General features: G+C 41.7%; 1 protein-coding gene across 1 annotated transcript in view; it reads right to left on the reverse strand.

The window, feature by feature from the left end:
• The window catches only part of PTPRO (protein tyrosine phosphatase receptor type O), a 109,892-nt gene that overhangs the window by 59,744 nt on the left and 26,513 nt on the right, over positions 1–23,635 (reverse strand). Inside the window, exons 7-12 of the mRNA XM_074999038.1 lie at positions 22,962–23,161; positions 21,907–22,027; positions 19,044–19,237; positions 14,358–14,469; positions 6,507–6,658; positions 3,492–3,612 (exon numbers count right to left, since the gene is read on the reverse strand). Of these exons, the coding sequence (XP_074855139.1) occupies positions 3,492–3,612; positions 6,507–6,658; positions 14,358–14,469; positions 19,044–19,237; positions 21,907–22,027; positions 22,962–23,161 (900 nt within the window). The remainder of the gene's footprint in view (positions 1–3,491; positions 3,613–6,506; positions 6,659–14,357; positions 14,470–19,043; positions 19,238–21,906; positions 22,028–22,961; positions 23,162–23,635) is intronic.

A 23,635-nucleotide genomic window follows, 5' to 3' on the forward strand; every position in this document is an offset into this window, starting at 1 on the left:
CTGTACAGTGGGCTGTATTCATTGGTCTGCTCAACCATTCCTCACTACGCCCAAGATACTGGAGTCCTGATCTGAAAGGCATTTTATTGATTTTAATGGGAGTTCGGCATATAAATACTTTTAAAAATCAGGCCCTAACTATCTAGAAAAACCTGTGCAACCAGACAGCTGCTTCAAGTCTATGGTCTGCTCTGTTTCACAGTGCAAAAGCCAACAGAGTGGCATCAGGTGACTCTTGCCCAGATGGTATATTGATGTACAAAGTGATTTAGGATAATTTAGGATAAGAAGGTGATATAAAAATGGACTTCTTTGTTTGTTTGTTGTGTTTCTTTTTTTAAATGCTGACTCCTGTGAGAGCAAGTGTGTGGGTGCATTTTCAATTTTAGTGACCTATAACGCACTCCTGGATTACCAAAGTGCAGTGCAGACATTAATGAATTAGGCCTCACTACACTCCTGTAGAGTGAAGTATTCCCAGGTTCAGATGGAGAGCTTGAGGACTTAGGTGCAAATCACCAAAAAAGCCTTTACTTCTAAGTGCCTCAAATGTTGAAGGTCTCGGATGCTGGAGCCTGGGCTCTCAGCACCTGTGAGGGGATGGAGCTTTGAGCTTTAATGTCTATACTGCGGTTTTAGCTGTGCAAGTTCAAAACACTAACCTGGTGCCACAGGAGTTTTCATAGCAGTATAGACATAACCTTAGGGTCAATTTTCAGGGATGCTGAGCAGGTCTGATAGACTTCATCTGGAGCTGTGGGGGCTCAGCTCTTCTGATGATCAAGATCTAGGGCTGAAAACCTCACCCCACTGAGGTCTGTAGGAGATTTACCATTGAGTTTGATGGAGCAAGGATTTTGCCTAGAGGTGTAAAGTTTGGAATCCCAGACATTTGGCATGTAAAATTAATGGTTACTTTTGAAAATGTGACCCACATGACCCATTCAAAGTGCCACAGACATTTTGGAGAAAAGTTGCATCTTCTGAGAATCAGCCTTGTGTTTTAGGCACAGAATTACCCTCTTCCTCTCCTAGCACAGATAAGCTGCGTCTACACGTGCACGCTACTTCGAAGTAGCAGCACCAACTTCGAAATAGCGCCCGTCACGTCTACACGCGTCGGGCGCTATTTCGAAGTTAACTTTGACGTTAGGCGGCGAGCCGTCGAAGTCGCTAACCTCATGAGGAGATAGGAATAGCGCCCTACTTCGACGTTCAACGTCGAAGTAGGGACCGTGTAGACGATCCGCGTCCCGCAACATCGAAATTGCTGGGTCCTCCATGGCGGCCATCAGCTGGGGGGTTGAGAGATGCTCTCTCTCCAGCCCCTGCGGGGCTCTATGGTCACCGTGGGCAGCAGACCTTAGCCCAGGGCTTCTGGCTGCTTCTGCGGCAGCTGGGGATCTATGCTGCAGGCACAGGGTCTGCAACCAGTTGTCAGCTCTGTGTATCTTGTGTTGTTTAGTGCAACTGTGTCTGGGAGGGGCCCTTTAAGGGAGCGGCTTGCTGTTGAGTCCGCCCTGTGACCCTGTCTGCAGCTGTGCCTGGCATCCCTATTTCGATGTGTGCTACTTTGACGTGTAGACGTTCCCTCGCTGCGCCTATTTCGATGTTGGGCTGAGCAACGTCGAAGTTGAACATCGACGTTGCTGGCCCTGGAGGACGTGTAGACGTTATTCATCGAAATAGACTATTTCAATGTCGCAACATCGAAATAAGCTATTTCGATGTTGGCTGCACGTGTAGACGTAGCCATAAAGAATAGCCTATACTGAATTGTGACATCATCACACCAGGATATTATCTGAAATAAATATTTTCTATACCTGAGCAAATGGATTAATTTTTCTGCCAATGGAAAGTTCCTAGGATGAAACATGGAAGAACACAATGATACCACACTTGACAGGAGCAGTTCAACACAACTGTCCAAAGAACAGATTCATAGGATTTCTAGTCCCAGATGCCCAAAAACCCTAGGAGAGTCTATAAGACTGACTTTTGCCCAGATAAATCACATTTACTGTTCTTTGTACAAAATTAAAATGTTAGAGGCATGAAATAAGTAGTGGGGGTGTCTCAAAAGTAATTTATCTAAACTATATTCATTGTGTTTTCTTTTATATATCAAACAGAAGAACTAGGGCAGAACATGCAGAATCTTCCACATTATTCAGTCCATACAAAATATTTCCCTTCCCATAAACGAGCCAGACGCAATGGGCATGTACGTTAAAGAATGGTTGTGGAGACATGCAACATGAATAATAGATTCAATTTCTCAATTGTGTGAATGATGAGGCTCCTGGAAGAAGTAAAACATTTTCAAACACTGTTCAGAAAACATCTGGCTATTGATATTCAGAAGGCAGATACACACCCTCCCAGACACATGAGTTGTGGAAATGATGATGGGATAGGCCTGGTGTAAGGAAGGATAACTCCTCAGAATGTAACATTTCATCTGGTGGGAGAGGCCTGGGGGAACAGCAGACTGTGGAGGCTGCACTACCTCCCAACAGCAACAAATTTCAGGGATGTAGGTGGAAGGGAGCACCCTTAGGCAAGCACAATTGTTCTGATGCCATCCCATCCAACTGAGTAGCGCTGCTGCCGCCATTGATCGGGTCGATCTATGGCTGCTCCTCACACTTCAGTTTATAGACAGTTCCATTTTGCACAGATCCCTGGGGGGATAATCCAGTGTCATGTTACCAACCCTATACCCCCCGCCTTCACAGTGGGCTGTTTGCCAATACCGGTAATTAAACTATCCCCAAGAGTTCAATAGCTTCAGTTCTAAGCGTTTCTGGGACTCAAAGTTTCCAGAGCAGCAATACTTGAAGATGTAGAGAGAGCTTCCTTTACCTTATCTTCCCTCCTGCTTCTCAAGACATCAGTAACAAAGGTGGGCATCGAGGGGAATGAAAGATCCTGGGGAGTCTTTCCAATCAAGACACATTTTACTTGTGGAATTTATGTATATGTTACAGATGCGCAGATGAATGATGCACGATTTCACTTCAATGGATCTATTGCTGTTTTAAAAATTACAATGAGGCCACAGAGATCAGCTCCAGAATGAACTTTTCACAGATTTAGAGGGTTTTGGTTTGGACCAACGGAGGTCAGCTGCAAAGCTTTGATTCTCATTCCAATGTCTGTTTGGACCAATAATAGGGAAACAATTATGGGACAACAGTGCTCTGTCATGTTACTATGGTCACGCTGTACCTCCTTTCCCGGAGGGTGGGATAGAGACACACATACTCACCTTAAGTAGAACCATATTTGGAGAGGAGTCCCACTGAACTGAATGCACTACTCTCAGTGCAAGATACTAGTCAAGGTGAGTATATTATAGTGCTTATTAACTAACAAGAGTGAGGCATATGTCTGTACTTTTGAGCTCAGGAAGGTATTGGAGCTGTCCTAATAGCCAAGAGAGGGAAACAACATACAGTTTACCAAGCAAACACACATATTCTTACCCAGTTTGACAGTCTGTGGTTTGGAAGTGTTGCTACCTCTCTCAGTACAAGCAGTAACTGAAAGGTTATAGATGTCTCCTGGAGGCAGGCTCAGAACAGCAGTCATCACATTCCGTGTCACCTACAATGATCATTAGGATGTTACATGTTATCCAAACCAAAGAGCCTGTCTGCAGAAATAAATCAAGCCGTTAATGCACTCTGAGCGAAATTCTAATCATCAGCGTAGAGCTGCATACATGAACCAATTCCCAGTGACATCAGTGAAAGCAAGACCCAATCCAGACAGAATGTCACAGTGCAGGGAGTCATCAATTTTATAGTATACTTCCTATTGGTTAAAACAAACAGAGCTACTGAATGATTTAAAAAAGAAAAAAAAAAAAGAAAAAAATCCTTCAAGGGGATTTTTTTTTTAATCTCAATTTTGAAAGTTACAACAAACTTTTGAATAACTCTAACCAAACCATGGATCAGCTCACTCTGGGACTCTGGGTATTTGAAAACTAGTTTGTAATTTCTAGGAATACTATAAAAGTTAGGTATAGTTGAGCCTGTACAGATACAGGCCATCATCCTGCTTCTAGACTTGTCTGGGAAGATGTATATGGAAACCTGTTGACTTCACTGAGACACTATTGGGGCCTACCTACAGAGTAGGTTACAGGCTCAGGCCCAGTGGCACTGCCAGTCATCATCATCCCGGAGGCAAGATGGGAGGGACGCCCAGTTCCACATGCCCAGAAGAGGTGGGGCCAACGACAATCATCCCTCAACACTGCCCAGACCATGGTGCTGGTGTCACGCCAACTCCCTGGCAGCTGCAGGGAGCCAGAGCAGTGCTGCTGTGGCATTTCAAAGAGGCCCAGAGCATCTGCCCCCTTTGCATCGCACTTTCAGTGGGCCTGCTCACACCACACAAAAAATTGATTTCAGTGCCCAGAATTCAAACTGAACCTGGAGCTGAATGTGCTTGGAGGTTTAAAAACGAATGTGAATAACTTTGGAACATTATTTTTAGTTCCATACATCTCTCCCATTTCCCACTGAAACAGAAAGAGTTCATGAGATGCCGTAAGAAAGTTTATTCCCATTACAGTTCTATGCCATCTAGGAACAAACCTCATGACATTAGCCATCCTCAACCAATGCTTAATCACAACAGTCTGGAGGAATAATGTGCAAATTAAATTGCCTGCAACTCAAATGGGAACACAGGCATGGTTCTGGATTAGGTCACTAGTAATTAGAAATTGAAGGAACATGTCAGGTCAAAAATCAGATAATTATTTTTTAAAGAACATCTTCCTTGTTTTACAGGTAACATTAAATATTATTAAAATGTGGTAGCATTTTAAAGTTCTCCCTTAATTTTACCACGTTTGTGTTATTTGTTCCCTCTGTGCATTTTAAAGTGAGCCTATCCTATTTGCAAGAATGGATCATGCAAGATGCTAACCTTTCCCAATTCATTTCATGGCTATAGTGAATGCTCAGCACCTCAACAATACCAGACACCTATAGGCAGTTTCAAATTTCTAATTCTTATGATCTACATCAATGCTTCCGTTCTGGAATAGCAAAAGCTGAAGGGAAATACACGTTAAAAATTAAATTATGAAACAAATCTTCGTGATGGACAAGATTTATCCCCAGATAGCCAGACTAAACCACTATTCAACTCCCATCTATGATATGTCTTCACTGCTCAGTTAATCCGTTTTTCTAACCATGTTCAACTCAGTCCCCAATACCAGCATCCTCCACATACAATCACCACTGATTCAGGATGGAAATACTATAAGCCTAGGCCGTCTGATCAAGCTGTGGTATGCCTCAGTGCAGGTTTAACTCAGATTGGAGCCTACCCACTTTGCAGTGAGGACACAGGCTAAATCACTCATGTGAATAGTCTTCCATTGCCCTTCCCACTATTCCCCTTGAAGGGCAGGCAAGTTCTGATGCATTTGAGAACTGCTAGAAAAGAATACTTGAGTATCTCAGCACAAATAGTCACTGAATACAGTAGACCACTGAGTTATGCATAGGTTGCATTCCTAGGCAACCACACGTAACTCAAATTTTGCGCAGCTCAGGAGGAACTGGGAACCAGGCAGCAGCCTGGCTCTCAGCTCCCTCCTGCTTGCGGAAGCTGGGAAACTGACCAGCGCAACAGCACTGGTCAGTTTCCTGGCTCCCAGGAGCAGTGGGGAGCTGCACTAGTCAGTTCCCTGATTCCAGCAAGTGGCAGGCAGCTGCACTGGTCCATTTCCCGGCTCTGCAAGCTGAGGGGAGCTGGGACCCAGGTTGCCACCTGGTTCCCAGCTCCCCACCGCTCCTGAGACCCAGCAAACCGACCAGCTCTGGCTGGCTCCTGGCTTCCTGCCACTCCTGGGAGCCAGGAAACTGACCAGGGTTGTATTAATGCAATTAATGCTTAAGTCGAAATCACGTAGGTCAGGGGTCTACTGTATGCCCCCAAACACACATGGCAAGTCAGAAATAGCAAGGGTGGAGTGACACAGGTAGGACTTTGCTCTGTTAATGTTCACACTTGGCATAGGCTCACCTCGGTGATCAGTGTCAGGTGCCAATCACCTGGATGAACTGTAGTGAAGACATAAAGAATGACATCCTGGTCCCACTGAAGTCAGTGGAAGTTTTGCCATTTCCTCTAATTCTATTGCAATTTACCCACTGCTGACTCATTTTCTCTGTGTTGTTCCCTCTTCTCCTATAACTGTTTAAAAAGTAACTCATTCTTCCCTTAAAAAAAAAAAAACCCACAAAATCTACTGTCATTTGACATCTTACATGGTCTGTAACGGGTGCACTGCCTTTTTACTGGCTAGCTGCAAAGGGGTACCTTTAACCCTCTAGAATATGAAGAGTCTTAGCTGACCTGAACATACCACGTAACATGAAGTTTATGTATCAAGCATGAAAACTTTTCTTTAAATATTCAAAGCAACAAATGTACAGTCGAAAAGCTTGACAAAGCCCATTAAGACTTACACTCTTTTTGATTTTTTTCTTGCCTTCAGCAATTACCATCCAGTGCAGCATTCTGGAATGAGACAGGTCTGTCCCATCATCTCCATACACCCAACTGACGTACAGCAGATTGTTGAAATATTCTACTGAGGTGATCTCTGGTGACACTGGGGCTGGAGGGAAGAAGACACACATTACAAACAAGGTCTGACTTGTTTATAAATTAAATCCCACAATTAACCTCGGCTATTGACTGCCAGAGGACAGTATTGGAAGAAAGAGATTAAGAAAAAAATGACACATATGTAGATAAGGCTAGCACTTGTAATTGCACTAGCTCTACATTGGTTGCAGGAGCAGATGGTTGCAAAACTGAAAAAAAAAATTCTACTTAACTCTTAATTCAAAATCTTTCAGTTGGAATAAAGTTTGTGTTACAAACTGGTTTGTAGCGTTCAAGATTTTTCAACTCCACATTTAAAAATGATCAAAATGTTTAGTTTTAACTTACGTTTCCCCTTCTTTAAAAAAATCAGAAGTGAAATGACATTTTAAGTGAAAAATAAAAGAAAATTTTCTTTTACAATCTAGTTTCCTACTTAGTCATTTCAGTTTCTGTAAACAAAAGCAACCTTTAAAGTCAGAACAAACCTGTTCCTTTTGTTACGAAGTGTTGATAGAAACAGAAATTTTCACTTTGAAATTTCCTATGGGAAAACTTATTTCTTTCAGTCAAAATTCCCATATGTGTGAAAAACACAACAAAAGAACAACAACAAATTTAGTTCTGGAAAAAATAAAACACAACAGCTTTTCAGTATTACAACCTTCTGGATAAAACTGTTGACCAACTCTATTCCTAGGGTGAAATTTACCCTCATTGCAAACGGCTAGCATAAATCCTGTGCATTGTTGAAGTCTTCAAAATAAACAAAGTGACAAGTAGAGTAGAGTCAGTAGATGACTCCAGTTAGGACTTAAGACCGCAACTGAGACCAAAGGAACAGCAGTGGGATTGCGTGAGTACAACTGAGTATCTATAGCATAGTGTTCAGTATACAGAGTATATAGTTGGGGGACTGCATGAGGAAAAAAAATGAGTTTTTGAACTTTTAAAGTCATTTACACCTGTGCAAAGGGAGCTCAGATAGAGTTTAAAACACTACCATTTCAATACAGTGCTTTTTACATTCATTTCATATAGGTGTGAAGGTATACACAATGTTCCAGGCTGTGGACAATCAGAACACAGACCATTTTTAAGTGGCCACAGGATGTCACTGTTGCAGTCACAAACATAGCTGAGACAACACATTTTATCTTGCACTTGAACTTTTGACTCAAATAAAAGAAGGACAAAGGTTTATGAAGTGGAGATCTAAGATGATATCAAAGACAATTTTAAGCAACAGTTAATGGCAGTTATTACAGCACTTCTGTCAAATCCCTCTTGAAAACACTCCTTCCGTGATGCCTACAACAAATGAATTTATAACAATTTTAAATTAAGAGCTTCCCCTATTCCGTAATGTCCAGTGCACCCTATTGTTACGCCTGTCTGTATTAGTACAAGATTTCCTAGGAAGGAACTGTCTCTACTTGTACAATGTGCATTATATAAATGAAATAAGTGAATAACTATACTAAGACTCCCTTATTGCTCTCTTAGAATGGACAAAATCATTTGTTTTCTTTGTTTGTGTGCCCTCAAAGAGTTAATAAAGACTGAGAAGCAAAATACAGTAAACTCTTCCATAACTGACAGCCCTTGGACAGGGAGGTTGCCGGATATTCAAATATTCTGGCTAACAGAGAGGTTTACCTAGCCCTGCTTAATATTGAAGAAAAACAAGATTAGCTATTAAGAAAGAAACAAAAATGTATGCAGAGTACTTTATGTACCAACAACAGTTGTACTGTACACTGTAAACTCATACTGTATTTATCTGTATTCACTTTCACTATACTGTACTTATGGAAAAGGTAACTAAAAGTTACTTGTGGTTAAAATGCTGGTTATTTCAGAATTCTGGATAATAGAATTGTGGATATGAGTGAGTTTACTGTATGAAACACACGAAAGGGAGGAAATGAAAATTATGAAGGAAGGAAGGACAACTTCAGAAGAAGAGCAGACATGATTATATTCAAACACATGGCCACCCAACCATCTTTGACATACACATGCTGCCTTTTATCTTGACTTTTACCAACTGGCTTTAAAGTGCATTCTGTCTTCCAGCTAAACAAACAGCTGTGTGTGTTTAATGTTTTTATTTGTGTTTTAAAAACCTGCTTCTTACAGCAGGTGCCATTAAAACCTCATTGGTTCCCCACTTTGCAGTGTGTGCGGTGTCACAATGTTGCATATAGTAAATACAACAGGATATCACATTGCTGCAGGTGCCTGGGGTGCTGAATGAGGAGGGTTATAAGTGGTGCATGAACTTACATACAGTTTTGAAGCCTGTATTCTTCCCCGCAAATAGGGGGCTTCTGACTGTATTTATTTGTTTTTGCATTCAAACTGCTGTATATCACTTAAAATGCCAATCCTGCAATGAGCTCCACACAGACATTAATTTCAATGGGGGGGCAGTCCAGAGAGATGCAGCATTGTCTGTTTGCATGGAGCATGTTCCAGGATTTGGCCCCATGTCCTGTGATTATCCCTGTGCTTTGGTGTAAACAGCGTGGTAAGGCCAGTTCCACCCCTGGACCCCAAACTTCTGTTCAGTTCGCAGTCTCACAGATAATTTGGGTACTGTGCTCCAGACCCCACTAGCCCTCGCCAGGGTTTGGACTTCTGTCTCTTGGCTAGAACGATGTCGGGGTAGGCACCCCCTGTTCTGCCTGGGTAGGGTAAATAGTTCTTCCCACCCACTGGCTGAACTCTCAGGCTACCCGGGGGAAGGGGGCCCACAACCCTCCTTGCTGGAGCTCCTTACCTCCCCTGCTGTCTCTGGCAACACTGATGTTCTCCTTATTGGCTTTTCTGATGCTCTCCTTGTCTGTTATAATCCTCCCTGCTTCACTCCAACCTCCTCTCCCACTCTCCACACCTCTCCTCAGCAGGGAAGGCTTTTTCAAACACCATGAGGCAGCCTCAAGTGAGATCCCTAATTGAGACCCTAACTGATTTATAGCAGCCCTGTTCCCCCTGCTTCCCCTCCACTCACCCATGATTACTCCACGTCAGCTGCTCCTCGGTGCTCTGAAGTGACCTTCTCCTATTTAGTCATGACCATTTCTGATGTTTAGAGCTTCCTCTCTCCCCTTTTCATATAGCCCTCTGGCCTGACCCTGTCACAGTGGTATGTTGAGATTTCTAGGCTTCAGGGTTAAGCATCTCAGCAACGAGAGATGCAAGTAAATTTGGACATAATGGCTGGAAGAGCAGAAAAACCTCCTACTATAAAAAAAGGTGAGGCCTCTTTAGAGCATCAGGCTCAAACTGTGCTGAGCAAGTCATGTTGTTAATATGAACACAGGAAAGGCAAAAGTGTTCATTAAATATTTCTGTTCTGTTCTCCTTGCTGAAGCGCCTTACCTCCCTTGCTGTCTCTGGCAACACTGATGTTCTCCCTTGTCTGTTATAATCCTCTGTTACAATTTAGAAGGAAGCAGTATAATGTATTCGTATCACAAGAGGAGGATGAAGTGCTTGCTAATTCACTTGTAATTAAGGAGGATATTAATCTGCATCTACTAAGAATAAACATTTTTTAAAGTATCAGAGGCATGTAACTTGTACCCCAGAGTCTTAAAAGAGTTGGCTGAGAAGATGCATGGCTTACTCATTCATATTTTTAATAAATTTTGGAATACCAAGGAAATTCCAGAGGAGAGTTAATTATGTCCTAATACTCAAAAAGGGCACGCTGGATGACCTGGATAGTTAAAGGCCTGTTAGTTTGACATGAATCTTGGGCAAAATAATGGAAAAGATAACACAGAACTCAAAGTATAGGAACATATTGTCAGTTAATGTGACTGTATAGAAAGTAGGTTGTGTTAAACACACCAGATTTCAATTTTTTTATGACATCACGGGTTTGGCTGCTAAAGGTAACCGCATAGATATAACACACTTTCGTAAGGCATTTGACATCGTAACTGCATGATAGTCTTATTAAAAATTAGCAACATGCAGTATCAATAAATCTCACATTAAATGGATTACTTGACAGCTACGTTTTCAGATGCCAATGGGGAATTATCATTGAATGGAGGAATTTCCAGTGGGGTTCTTCATGCAGTACTAAGTCAAATACCTTACAAAAGTCTGTTCTATCTATGCAGTTACCTTTAGCAACGAAACCTGTAATTTCATAAAAATAATTTAAATCTTCAATATAGCACCCATCCACTGTATGTGTGAGATCACCCACATGGAAAATGACATTTTGTAGAGGAAGATGGCATCTTCCATGCAATATGACCCTACAAAAGATCCAGGACAGTGTTCTGGCACATTCTGTGTCCCCATCACCCCATAGGAATTCTGAGGTTAGGATAGCTCAGTTGTCTGTGCATTGGCCTACTCAGCTCATGATTGTGAGTTCAATCCCTGTAGAGGCCATTTAGGGAATGGGGCACATTGATGTCAGGGATGATGCTTGGTCCTGCCAAGAGGGCAGGGGACTGGACTAGATGACCTCTCGAGGTCCTTTCCAGTTCTAGGAGATGTGTACCTCCAGTCATACAGAGCTTGTCCCTTCACTGTTCTTTCTCAGTCTGATCCAATTGGTACTATGTTGCTCATGCTATCCATTTATTGCTTTCAGTCTATTTTACACTACTCTCTAAATATGAAATTCTCATTGAAGAATGCATTGTGGACCTGATGTCACAAAGCTGCACCCTGCAGAAGTTGCCAGGGAAAGCCAGAGGTTTTGTTAAGGATCATTTGGGGGAATTTGGCACCCAGAAAACCAAGGGAAATGGGATTTGTTTTCAGAATCCAGCAGGCAGTAGTGACTTCTCGTCATGGTGAGAAAACACATATTTTCCTTCCCTTCTCATTGCAAAAAAAGTTAACTTTAATGTTTGGCTTTGATTTTAAATTTTGGAGAAGGAAAAGGGCATTTCTTCATTTCATTCCACAGTATCACTTGGTAGCAGCTAAGAGCTGGTGGAAAAAAATTATTTTGTTTTCTGAAAAAATATTGCTCAATTTTCCACACACAGCCCCCCATCAACATTTTCTAGAGGAAATATTTTGTTATCCAACAAAACCTTAAAGAAAAGGAGACATTTTCCATGAAACTTTTTCTTGGTTCAAAAATCCAGTTTCCCCACTGAAAAAAGTTTTGATGGAAAATTTCCAGTTGGCCCTATTGACAGTATACTGCTCTGCCAAAACAATATTTATTTCAAGAGAACATCATCTTCCTATTATTTATTTATACTAGGATACAAGTTCAGGCTTGAACACATACCAGGGCCCTATCACACTTGACCATATAGGTATAAATAGTAAAATACTATGTACTTGAACTGAAAGATTTACAGTCTAATGCCTTGTCTCCAACATGCAGTAGATCATCTTGGCAGTAATCAACCCACCCAGCCATCATTTGCACTGTAGAGGCAACCTCCAACCTTCCTTCCATCAATGCTGGTAGTCCAGCAACATGACAAGAGCAGCCAGTGCTGATGAGGGAGAAATCCCACTTGACCTTACTGCACACAAGATGTTGTGGTGAGTATGTCAACTTCTGCTACACTGTTTGCATAGCTGAAGTAAATTGACCGTGCAAGTAAGTATAGACAAGGCCTAAGTAGAAAAGACAAAAGTAAGGGTGGGAGCCAAAAAGAGAGGGACTGAGGAGTCAAGTGATTTGTCATACAACAGATCAGTGACAGAGTTATGACCAGAATTGACTCCTTAGTTATTAAGCTAAAGATTTATCAGAGCATTAGTCCATGCAGTCCAATTTTTTGGAAACAGGATACTGGAACAGGAGGACTAACGGACCATCTCATAACACGAGACCACAGATCACCAAATGAAATTAATAGGCAGCAGGTTTGAAAAGAAAAGAAAAGAAAAAGCAATTCTTCACTCAATGCACAGTTAACCTGTGGAACTCTTTTCCAGAGGGTATTGTGAAGGCTACAAAATGGATCAAAAAAGACCTACATAAGTTTATGGGGCATAGGTGCATAATAGCTGTTAGCCAGGATGGGCAGGGATGGTGTCCCTAGCCTTCGTTTGTCAGAAGACAGAAATGGGCATAAGGGGTTGGATCATTTGAGGACTGCCTGTTCTGTCCATTCCCACTCAGGCACCTGCACTGGTCACTGTCAGAAGACAGGATACTGGGCTTAGATGGATATTTGGTCTGACCTGATATGGCCGTTCTTATCCCTGCCCATATCCTGCTTCCCAAAGTAGTCATTAAGTGATTCTTTGGGGAAGGCAACATCCTTTTCCCTTGGATCCACCTGGCCAATTATGCACTGTTGTACAGGTGATCTGCAAAACTCTCTGAAGCATGATATCTGGTTATTTTTAACTGAGCTTATATAATGATAAATATTACACAACTCTTTTAAAAATCCATTCACTGTATTTCATCGGCTTCTTTAACCGGGACAATGTATTAAACCTATTTGTGGGAGGTACATAGTGTACCCAAAGGCAACACAATTCACTTTTGCCATCAACCTTGAAAGTGCTACTTAAATGGACTTGTCAATGGGAATTCATGGTATTCAGCAGCTGCAGGAATTGCCCAACATCTTGCTGGATTGAGCCCCAAGAGAATCTGCATGAGGGAGTGAAGGGACATTACTGGGAGACAAAGATAGTTGAGGATTTGCCCTACATGGCATGCCCAAGGTCACAAACGTAGCCTGCCAAGTGTCAGTCTGGTGCCAAGACCACTCTTCCCTCCTGCTAGCCCCTTTGCAATGAACAGAGGGGACACATTTTTTCACACTCCCAGTTGGTGTTGTAAAACCTATGGCCAACTGCATTTTGCACTAAAATAAATAGTTTGACAGCACGTTAATTCTTTATGCCATAATACATGGCAATTTAAAGCACAGAAACTATGGATGTAGATTTAAGACGCTGTGGAAGGGAAACATGTAGGGAGAAATAAAAAGCTTTCAAACATTAAAAATATAGGAAAATATGATTTGTTTAGTTTTAGGTCCCTCAGTAACTGAAATCAGTTAAAATTTACAGAAGTTCCCTTAGCAGCGTCATACTAATATAGCTTCCTGCTGTAGTGAAACAAAGGTAGAACAATCCTTTTTTTTTATCCCATGGGCTTGTGTAGGCGTCTTCCATGTTTCCTGACTAAGCTTGGTCTTTGCCCTGCTCCAGTCTTGGAACCCACAGATTGAACAAAGCCATTTAAGGGTGGAGCAAATCTGTCCAGAGTGGGTGGGCTTACGTCTAAAGCCAGGCTTCCAAGTCAATGTCAGTCAAAGACTTACTCTTCAAAGCCAGAGAAGACCTGCCCCCCCGCAACCCAAGCTCCCCAAAGAGACTGAGTCTTTCAAAGCTGGGTCTTTATTAACTCCTGAGCACAGCCCTACCTTAATTCCAGACAATCAGCAACCACTTATGACAATAGAGCTACATGAATTGAATAGTAAAATGGGCAAAAAGTAATAGTGCCTCAAGGTATAAACAGAAATACTGAAACTCTTGGGGCAGGTCAAAAATGAAATGATGCCAGCGATGGATCAAAGCAACCTTCATATTTTGCCATACAAGGCTCTCAAGACGAAGTCTAAAAAACCCACGCAAATATTTATAGCCAAATACAACCAAAATCTTCCTAGATATGTTCCCTCAGCACTCACATTTCTCCTTGTACTTCTCTGTCAACCACTTACCACATTGCTGCTTACCTGTTATGAAGCTGATTGTAGAACTGTCACAGCAGCTCAGTTCAGGGTCTCCCCAAGTCACCATGGTAACCCGAAAGTTGTAATACCAAGCAGGCAATAGATTGGCTATTTTCTGAAAAGGGACAGCAAAAGTCATGTTACTGCTCAGTAGAGATTTTCTCAACGTAAAACGTGACTGCCACTTGCTATAGATTTACTACCGCCACAAATGGGTGCAACATTGTTGACTTCAGGGGAGCTGTGGACAGATAAATCTGTTGTTAACTGGCCAAGTTTGAACTTTTAGATTTGTAAACTCTTTTGAGAGAATAAAAATGTAGGGCTAAATTCTGGCAGATGCTTGGAACGAAATGTAACTCTTCACCCCTTTCTCTCTCAGGAAGGAGTGCGATAATACATTTAAAAAGCTACAATAGGGTGGACAGGTATCCTGTTGCAAAACAGCTGCCCTTCATACATTTGATTCCTAGAAATCACTTATATCCTGATATGGTACTAACTCTAAGGGTGTGGCTGTGTTTGTAGAAAAAATTCTGTATCATTTTTTTATAACCTTGTATTAAGACTCTATATTATTTGCTTATTAAGTCTCTTCATATGGAAACCTTGTAATTTCTGTATCATTTCCTTATTAACTTTGTGTGTGTGTGTGTGTGTGTGTGTGTAAGTAGCTATAACATTTGTATTAAGTCCTTTTATGTGGAAACTTTGTATTTAGTGTTTTGTATCAAATCTTGGTGTAACAGTCCATAAGAATAATTAAGGTAAAGAGAATATTTTGTACCAGAATAGATCTTACCCCTTTTTACTTAATTGATTGGCCTGTTGAATAAATAAGGTGTGAATAAGAGGTGTGGAAGGCAAGTACCTCCAAAGAGCTGCAATAGTTAGAGAGGAGATAGGACCCAGATCCAAGGACAGTAAAGGCCTGCAAAGTGGGGAAGACCAGAAATATTGATGACCTTGGGAGTCTGAAGCAAGCACCTTCTTTTGAAAGCAGATTCAAAAGGCCCTCTTTGAAGATGAATATGGAAGCATTGAAGCAGCACCCAGAAGAAGGAGAGAGGGATGACTAACTGACACAGCCAAGACTGTATAGCAGTGGTTCCCACCCATTTTAACAACTCAGGAAGACCTTGTGACCCAAGGCAACTCAAAACCAGGGCAGGAGGGAAGAGGAGGTTCTTCCCTGGAAAAAACTCACCTTCCCCCCGCCACTTAAACCCCTCTCACCCCAAAACACCCCCTGCCCCCAAATTAAACTCCTCTCAGCCCCCTCAACCCACAGGCTTAAACTCCTCTCAGCTAGGGTTGCCAGATTTTTGGAAAACTTATGCAGGACAGTCAGCCCCACCCATGGATCCCCATCTGGGGATGCGTGTCCTGCAGAAGATTTCCAAACACTGGGGTGGGGACCCTGGCAGCCCTGCAGCTGGCAGCCGGCTGGGGTGTAGAGACCTGGCTGGCATCGCCAGCCACGGGATCTCAGGTAGGGTGGAGGTGGGGGGAACCCCCCGCAGGCCCCTGGCTTGAAGTCAGCTGGGTCTTTTAGTTCTGTCTGGCAGCACCAGCCATGGGATCCCAGGCAGGGGGGCCCCCAGAGCAGCGTGGTGGGAGCTGGCGGGGGCATGGAGCCCTGACGGCTCTCAGACCGCCTCTGCCCCATGTCCACAGGCTTAAACCTGTCTTAGCCACCCCCAGTGCCCTGCTCCCTCCACCTACCTCACAGGGGAGTTCCAAGCTGCGGTTGCTGACCCCCACTGCTCCTTCACTGGGCTGCCTCTTTCTCTGCCCAGCTCCCCTAGCCCTCCTACTCCCTTCCCGCACCTGCAGCAGGGCAGTTCCCTGCCCTGCAGGCTTAAATGATACTCAGTTAATTGGTTTCAGGGCAGGATCCCTCTTGCTGGCTGTTAAACCAATCAAATTGAGTTCCATTTCAGCACGGCAGGGCAAGGACTGGGAGCCGAGAAGGAGTCAAGTGGCTGCAAAGGGCTCCTTAAGAGCCCAGCCAGCGACCTTTAGAAAATCTAATAGCGACCCATGTTTGGGTCCTGATCCATAGGTTGGGAATCCCTAGTGTATAAGTTTTTTGCACGTGCACGAGATGACTGACTGGTATAGATTTGCTCAAGAGAGAGGTCACCATAAATCTAAGCTGTCTTGCAAGGGGACCCCAAGTCTCATCTTGTCAACACTGGAGCACTGATTCAGATCAGCAGAAGCCCAGTTCCAGCCTTCTCCCATCTAATTCACCTGATCAGTGAAGTTAGTCAGAGCAACTAGTTGGTCACAACAAGACAGAGTGGGCTTGTGTTTGAAGTAAGGATTGCTATAAGTGTAACACCCAGAGACGCAGGTTGCTGGTATTAGGGATTGAACCTGGAATCATAGGGACTAAAGCCCTCTGCTCTACTGCATGAGCTAAAGGCCAGGTTGAGCTGAGCTGTGGCTGTAGAGCAGAGACTTCATACACCCTAGTATGAGGTCTCAGTGCCTCTGGGTATTACATAAGCATTACTAATAAATGTGGCATTTTACCTTATCCCCCCTGCCAAAGATCCTGCACAATTCTTTTAAGTACAACGTGCTCCATTGACTACCCCACCTGGCACAAGGAAGCCGTTCACTTGATTGGAGGTATTCATTTACATAAGTGTTTGCAGGATCGAGGCTTTCATTCATGCATGTCTTAGCCATGCAATTATATGGTGTAAAAACAAACTTACGGAAGCAGAAATATGCTCATGTCCTAACACTCTCGTAAATTTCTTGATGTGGTTGGGAGTTTCGTGATGGAACAGTTGGCTGTCATAAAATGCTGATTCAGCAAAATCAACATGTTCCTTGGGAACATGGTGATTTCAATGAAATTTCTTTTTAAAAAAGTGGAACTCTCGTTTTGGATTTTCTATTTTCAAATTTTTTTTTCATTTTAAATTTTATACTATAAATGGTGACTGCTTTTTGGTCACACTCTAGACTAGGGGGTAATTCAACACATAAAATTTTAACTACCTTTTTCTAAAATTATGGTTTACCTCATCAACCTCAATTAGGTTTTTTTCAGGGTTTGTTAGTGCTGCCCCAGAATGCATGATTCAGCAATACCACAGATGACAAAACACTAATGATTATAGGGAAACTTCAGGGTCAGTCTTATAATGGTGCATTGTGGGGTCATTTCTAGTGAACCCCCAAAACACAGAGATTTAAAGGGCTGAAAACTATGTTAAAAAGTTAGTTAAATCATAGTGCCATATGCTGTGCCTCCTTGTCAGAGATGGCATTTGGGATTTACTTTGCAGTTCATCTTTAAGAAATTTTTCACTTCCATTGGAACAGTATAGTTACAGCTAGGCATGATGGAATTTGATTTTTTATTTTCTTATAATGTTGACAGACAATGTAAATATTTATTTTAAGCATTTGTAAAGACTTAACTATTTACATTTTCACATTTATGGGAAATTATAATGGCAGTCAGACAGGTATCTAATGATGGAAGACAATGAGTTCTAAAGTAGCATTCTTCTTACGTTGCTTACCTGTAAATTGAAATTATTGTCGATAGAAATAGCTTTTCATTGGGAGGTGGGGGGATGGGTGTGTGAAATCTCCATTTATCAGTAAAAAATCTAACCCTCCCAAGAAAAGACTTAAATTGAGATGGAGTTCTAACTCCTCTTTTCTGTGCATGTACCTCCCATTAATATAAAATAAAATTGCACACGACTGTAGACTATATTTCTAGTCAACTATCTTAACTTTTGAAGCTTCATATTAAATGGTGTTTCTAAAATCTCTTAGGGTTTACTCTAATTATGCTCCATAATGATAATGGCAAATTAACTAGTCATTTAGTGCATTTTGTGGGCCTTCTAATCTCCTTAGAGTTTTATCTTTCAAATTTGCAGTTGCATGCTCAATTCCAGTTACAGGATTGGTGTTATGCATGAGCTATAAATCATTATCAGTTTTCAGCAGTACCAAAAGCTAGCCCCTTGCAAAGATTTATGCATATGCTTAAGCATATTTGCAAGTTGAAGGCCATTATGCCTCTTTTGGCATGCACATAACTGAGAAAACTAAATAGTCCAGATGGCTCCCTGATGTTATCAATACTAGTTATATAGATGGGGCTTTATTCCATTTCCTTTTGGAGATGCTACCATTGTAGAATTTTTGACTACACAACTGCTGAAGTGCACAGTAAATTCAGTGGGTGGGAAGTTAATGTTTTAATTGTCTGGGGTCAAATCCTCTCACGTGCAACACAGCCCTAGCAAATGAATTTTGCACAGGGACATCTTAGAAGGACTAAGGTTGGGGAGGAATATTTCATGAAGTCTCAGAACACCAAACATCCATGGACTAGTGTGCCACGGATAGCCATTGAATCCATCCACACACCAGTGGAGGGAAGGTCCATCTACTATCTACTTATTTGACTTTCAGTTAATAATTTGCACTTGCATTAACGTTACCATGGTTTTTTGGCATTCCCTGGATTCAGAAAGGCAAATCTCTCTTTAATACCATGGTAAATCTCTAACACACACAGAAAACATCCAGGGTTTAATAAAATCTGATGCATCTGCTCGTCAGTGGACAAAAGCTGAAAGAAACTTTGTAAGAGCAAGCACTGTACACACAGGTGTGCATGATAATCTGTAATGGTTACTTTACCACTGATGCAGTTAAGGAGACAGTAGCTGCAATTTCATAGTAAGTTGTCCACTCAGAGGTCATCGTAGATGGGTTGAAATAAAACATTTCTACAACATATTTCCTGAACACTCCCAGGGAAGGCCGGCTCCAACTGAGAATCACAGCTGTAGGTCCCAAAGGGAAAAGCATCAAATCCTTTATTCCAGTGGGTCCTAAAAAAACAAAGCTGGGATTTATTCACAATGTCATTAGCAACTGCACGTTTTCACCGTCAATTCTCTCTCTCCTTTAATCAGCACTACACACAGACGTAACAAGTTGGAGCATTAGTCCTTCAGTTGCTTTAGACCTAAATTTTCAGAAATAATTGCAGAGTTAGGGTTCTTCCAGTTTGGATTGCTCAATTTGACACACCTTGAAGAGATATGATTTTCAAAAGGTGTGTGTGCTCAGAACTTTTTTGAAAATCAGGCTTCTTTCAGGTTTCTCAAAGAAGGTACTGAAGAACTGAGGCATTAAAGATCACAATACTTTTGAAAGTAGAGACAACAACAAAGAATACTTTCACATCCATTCAACCACGCATGAAAGATAGCTGAAAGTGCTTTACAAGCATTAGTTAAAGACTCAGAGTGCAAGTGTTATTATCCCTGTTTCATAGACAGTGAAATTGAAATAGAGAAAGGTCAAGTTACTTGAACCACCTCTTGCACAAGGAGACTCTGCAACTGGGAAGCACTTATTCAGATGTGTATTTCAACAGGACTACCAGCTCAAGTAGGTATTACTCAGGGCGAGTAAAGGCTGCAGAGTCTAAACCACTCTGTGTAGGTGCCAGAACAAAGAATAAAACCCAAAATGTCTGAATGCAATAGCATACACAAGACCCATTCCCTCCTAAATGCACCCTTTCAGTACCTTCTCAGAATCCACTGATATCTTTTTAATGAAATTGACACTGAGGATGAAGATGAAAACTACTTTTCAAGTCTTTTTTCTTTTATATTTGCTTCATCCTTAATCACCAACAGTTTCAACAAACCGAAGCTTTTAAAGTTGGAATCTGAATGATAAATTTGCACCTCTTTGAATGTGTTGTAGCCAAGTGAAAATTCATAGTCAAACATTGTTTGATTCCATCAGATACCTAATTTTTTTTTCAAAGCCCAGATTAAAAGATATGCCTAGAATTGACATTTGCTTGAGAACTTTACATGTGTGGGAACCTATTCACATGGAGGGGAACCGAGAGAGATTTCCGATTTTGGTTTGATCTTTTGAAGGTATTCAAGTAAAAGCAGAAATTCAAAAATGTTTAAAGTCTTCACAGCTGGCAGAAAAAATTTGGCAACCAAAATATTTGTGAAAAACACAAGAAATTCATAACATTTACCCAATATATGAAATTTCATTTAAGTTGGCACAAGCTACTTTTAAGTACCTTCCCAAATGTTTCCCCTTCTCTTTTAAAAATACCTTCCACTCTAATTTATAAACTATTTATTTGGAACTTTTGCCTTGGACCCAGATCCAGTAATTGACATTCTGGGAATCTGTGATGCTCTGAGCTGGTCTTATTTAGTTAGTTTTGTCATTTTCTCTCTCTCCCTTCCAACACAGTGTTTAGTAGTAGGAGAAGAAACAAGAAGACCGAATTTCTGCTGCCTGAAAATACACACAACAAGCCAGTGACAGAGCCAGGAAAAAAAAATCAAAACAAAAAACCAGGTCTCCTGAATCTCAGGCCAGTGGGTTAGCCATTATGGAACACTGTACCCCTGAAAGGGCATTTTCTCAGAAAATCTGGTAGCTTGAAATTAGGTCCTTAAATCCAATTATAAATTGATGGCTTAAGTTCAAAGGTGCTAAACTACCCTCAGCTTCAGACACTGACACTTACACTGAACACCTCTGAAAGTTTTACAATTTATTCAGGTGGCTAAGCACACAATTAGGTTCTTAACATGAGAATCTTTCATTTCTAAATCTTAGCCGTAACTCCTCACCTGTAGGAATGAAAGCCTATCCCATAACAGGCTACATCACCCCTTTTACTTTCCTCTTGCACATTTTCTCTTCCTCAATAACAGAGTTAAACGAGACATGAAAAATAATCAAATTTAACCACCACCATGGCATGCCTGCACAGCAAAATATGCACTGCTTCTGAACAGGCTCTGAATACATCTACACTGGGGGTGGGTGATGTAACTTCAAGCTGTGCAGATGAGAATACACTAGCTTGGATCACACTAGCACACTAAAGCTGCATCTAGATTCAGTCCAAGTGCCAGCATCATGATGCAAATGAAGGTTCTCAGAATTGCAAAGTGCTGCTCATTTGCATATTCACAGAAGAAAACAAGCAGTGTAGATTAGACATGGTTCTGCTGGCAAAAAAAAAAAAAGCCCCTTTGTCACCAGCCCCTTATCTCTGAAGAAAATCAGGGATAAGGGGTTGGCAACAAATGGGTTTTTGATGGCAGAACCACATGTACACTGCTTGTTTTCTACGTTGAATATGCAAATAACCAATGTGAATATGCAAATGAGCAGTCATTTGCAATTTCATGAACCCTCATTCTGATCATGCTGCCGGCAGGCGGACTGAATCTAGATGCAGTGCACAAAGGGTGAAATGGGCTAACATTTTCAAGGACAATCCCATCTGGGGTGACTAGCTTGCCCTACTGCCTATGCAGTCACAGCGGCACTCGGCTTTTCAGCATGCTAGCTTGACAAGAATTAGTGTGGTTATGTTGACCTAAGCTAGACATTACATCTCCTGTTCCAGTGTGGGAAAACCTAAGAGACTGAATAGAGAAGTAGCTGAAAACAAAACCCATAAAAAGTCAATCTGAGTAGTAGATGAATGGGTTACCGATGGCAAATGTAACAGGATCAGAAGGAGGTCCAACCAATGGGCCTTTACGTAAATAAATCACAACCTGGTACTGAGCACCGGGAACAAGATTTTCAATTATGCTGTTGCTCGTATTCACCTATCAGAGGGGAACAAATAAGATGCAAGTGAGTAAGGAAGAAAAAAGGAGGGCTGAAATAAAACCCAAATAATGCCCATCTAGCTGCATTTCAGCAGGAAAGGATATGACTCTGAACCTACTAAAGTCAATGACAAAATGTTGATTCATTTCAACGAGAATGGGATTGCCAAATGCTGACATGGCAATTGTGACTGTTCATCCCAGTGAAAATAGCTGAGTTCTGGTTAGAGGTGGACAAATATTCAATGAAAATAATTTAAAAAGCAATGCAAATACTTTCCAAGCAAATTCATCTTTTTTCCAAGAAATGGTTATGAATTCATTTTTGCAGTGCTCATGAAAGTGTAATCCAGGTCTACATTTTAACCACAGAATTCAATAAACCCAAACCAGAACTTCCTCTGTACTACCTCAAGGCTTTGTCATCATATCACAAACCACTTCTGGGGGAACTGAACCCACAAAGGTCTGAGATTGTGCTGTGTGGGATGCAACGAGAACATGGGTCATTTGGTTTGCTTGTGCTTGCACCCTTAGATTTATCACTATAAGAGCCTGAACTGAAAGCTCAGATCCCATCATCCTCAACTTTGCGGACATCACGATAAAAACTCTAGCCAGAGTTTCAGAAAACAAATATGCGTAGGCTTAAAGTTAAATATACATGGAAGTGCTTCATGAACAGAAATGGACTTCACAACATACTTGAATAAATCAGGGCCTTGTAGGTGGTGTCTTTTCTGTGCTTAGATTTGTGTCTCTGCAAGGTTTTGGATTATCGTTGCAATAATGTTCAGAAGTGTGTAACATCACTTGTGGACTGATGGACAGACCTTTGCTTCTTATAAGAAACCAGTGAGCAGCAGCATAATGAGGTTTATGTTTTCTTTTTCTGACTGTAATGGAGGAACCTGTATTTTCTTCCCCTTACCTCAGTGCAATAATGCTTTTCAAGCCTTTGACTCTCCTTTTGCTTCCGGCAAGTCAGTGACACAATGGACACTATCATGCTGTTGCTACCGTTGTCTTGTGAAGATGTCCAGGACATTAAGGCAGTGGTGGAACTTAGCACAGTCACACTCACATGCTGGGGCTTTTCTGTCAGTTCCTCAATCCATTCCCCCGCGGGACCTGCAAAATTCCAAGAGACGAAAACATAAGGCAGGCCACATGCCTGGTTTACCCTGTGCATTTGCAAGGCCTGCATTTGCATCTTTGAAAACATTCTGCTGTTATATGTTACCTCCTAGTTCATGCAAGTCAAAGTTACTGAACTTACCACCCTTTACATCCGCAGACCAGGGAAAAGGACAACATCAGCTAAAGTTCCCTATACAGCCCCACAAGTAAGATTCACTGTTATCCTGCAATATAGTTTCATCTCCAGGCCCACCGAACTCTGTGTCTCTTGTGCTGACAGGGCCCAAAGGCAATAGTAAATTTTCTGACATGGAATCCTAGATATGCCTCATGGGACTGAAACCACCAATTCATTTCAATGTTTGTAATTCAGCACAAAAAGGAGAAGGATGATCAGGATTTCCATCCCACGGACCATAGGTTTCCCACCCCTGAACTACGACTAGCTGGTACCTGTGGAAAAAA

Source organism: Carettochelys insculpta, chromosome 1, assembly GCF_033958435.1.
Source record: "Carettochelys insculpta isolate YL-2023 chromosome 1, ASM3395843v1, whole genome shotgun sequence".
In the NCBI taxonomy this organism is placed as follows: Eukaryota; Metazoa; Chordata; order Testudines; family Carettochelyidae; genus Carettochelys; species Carettochelys insculpta.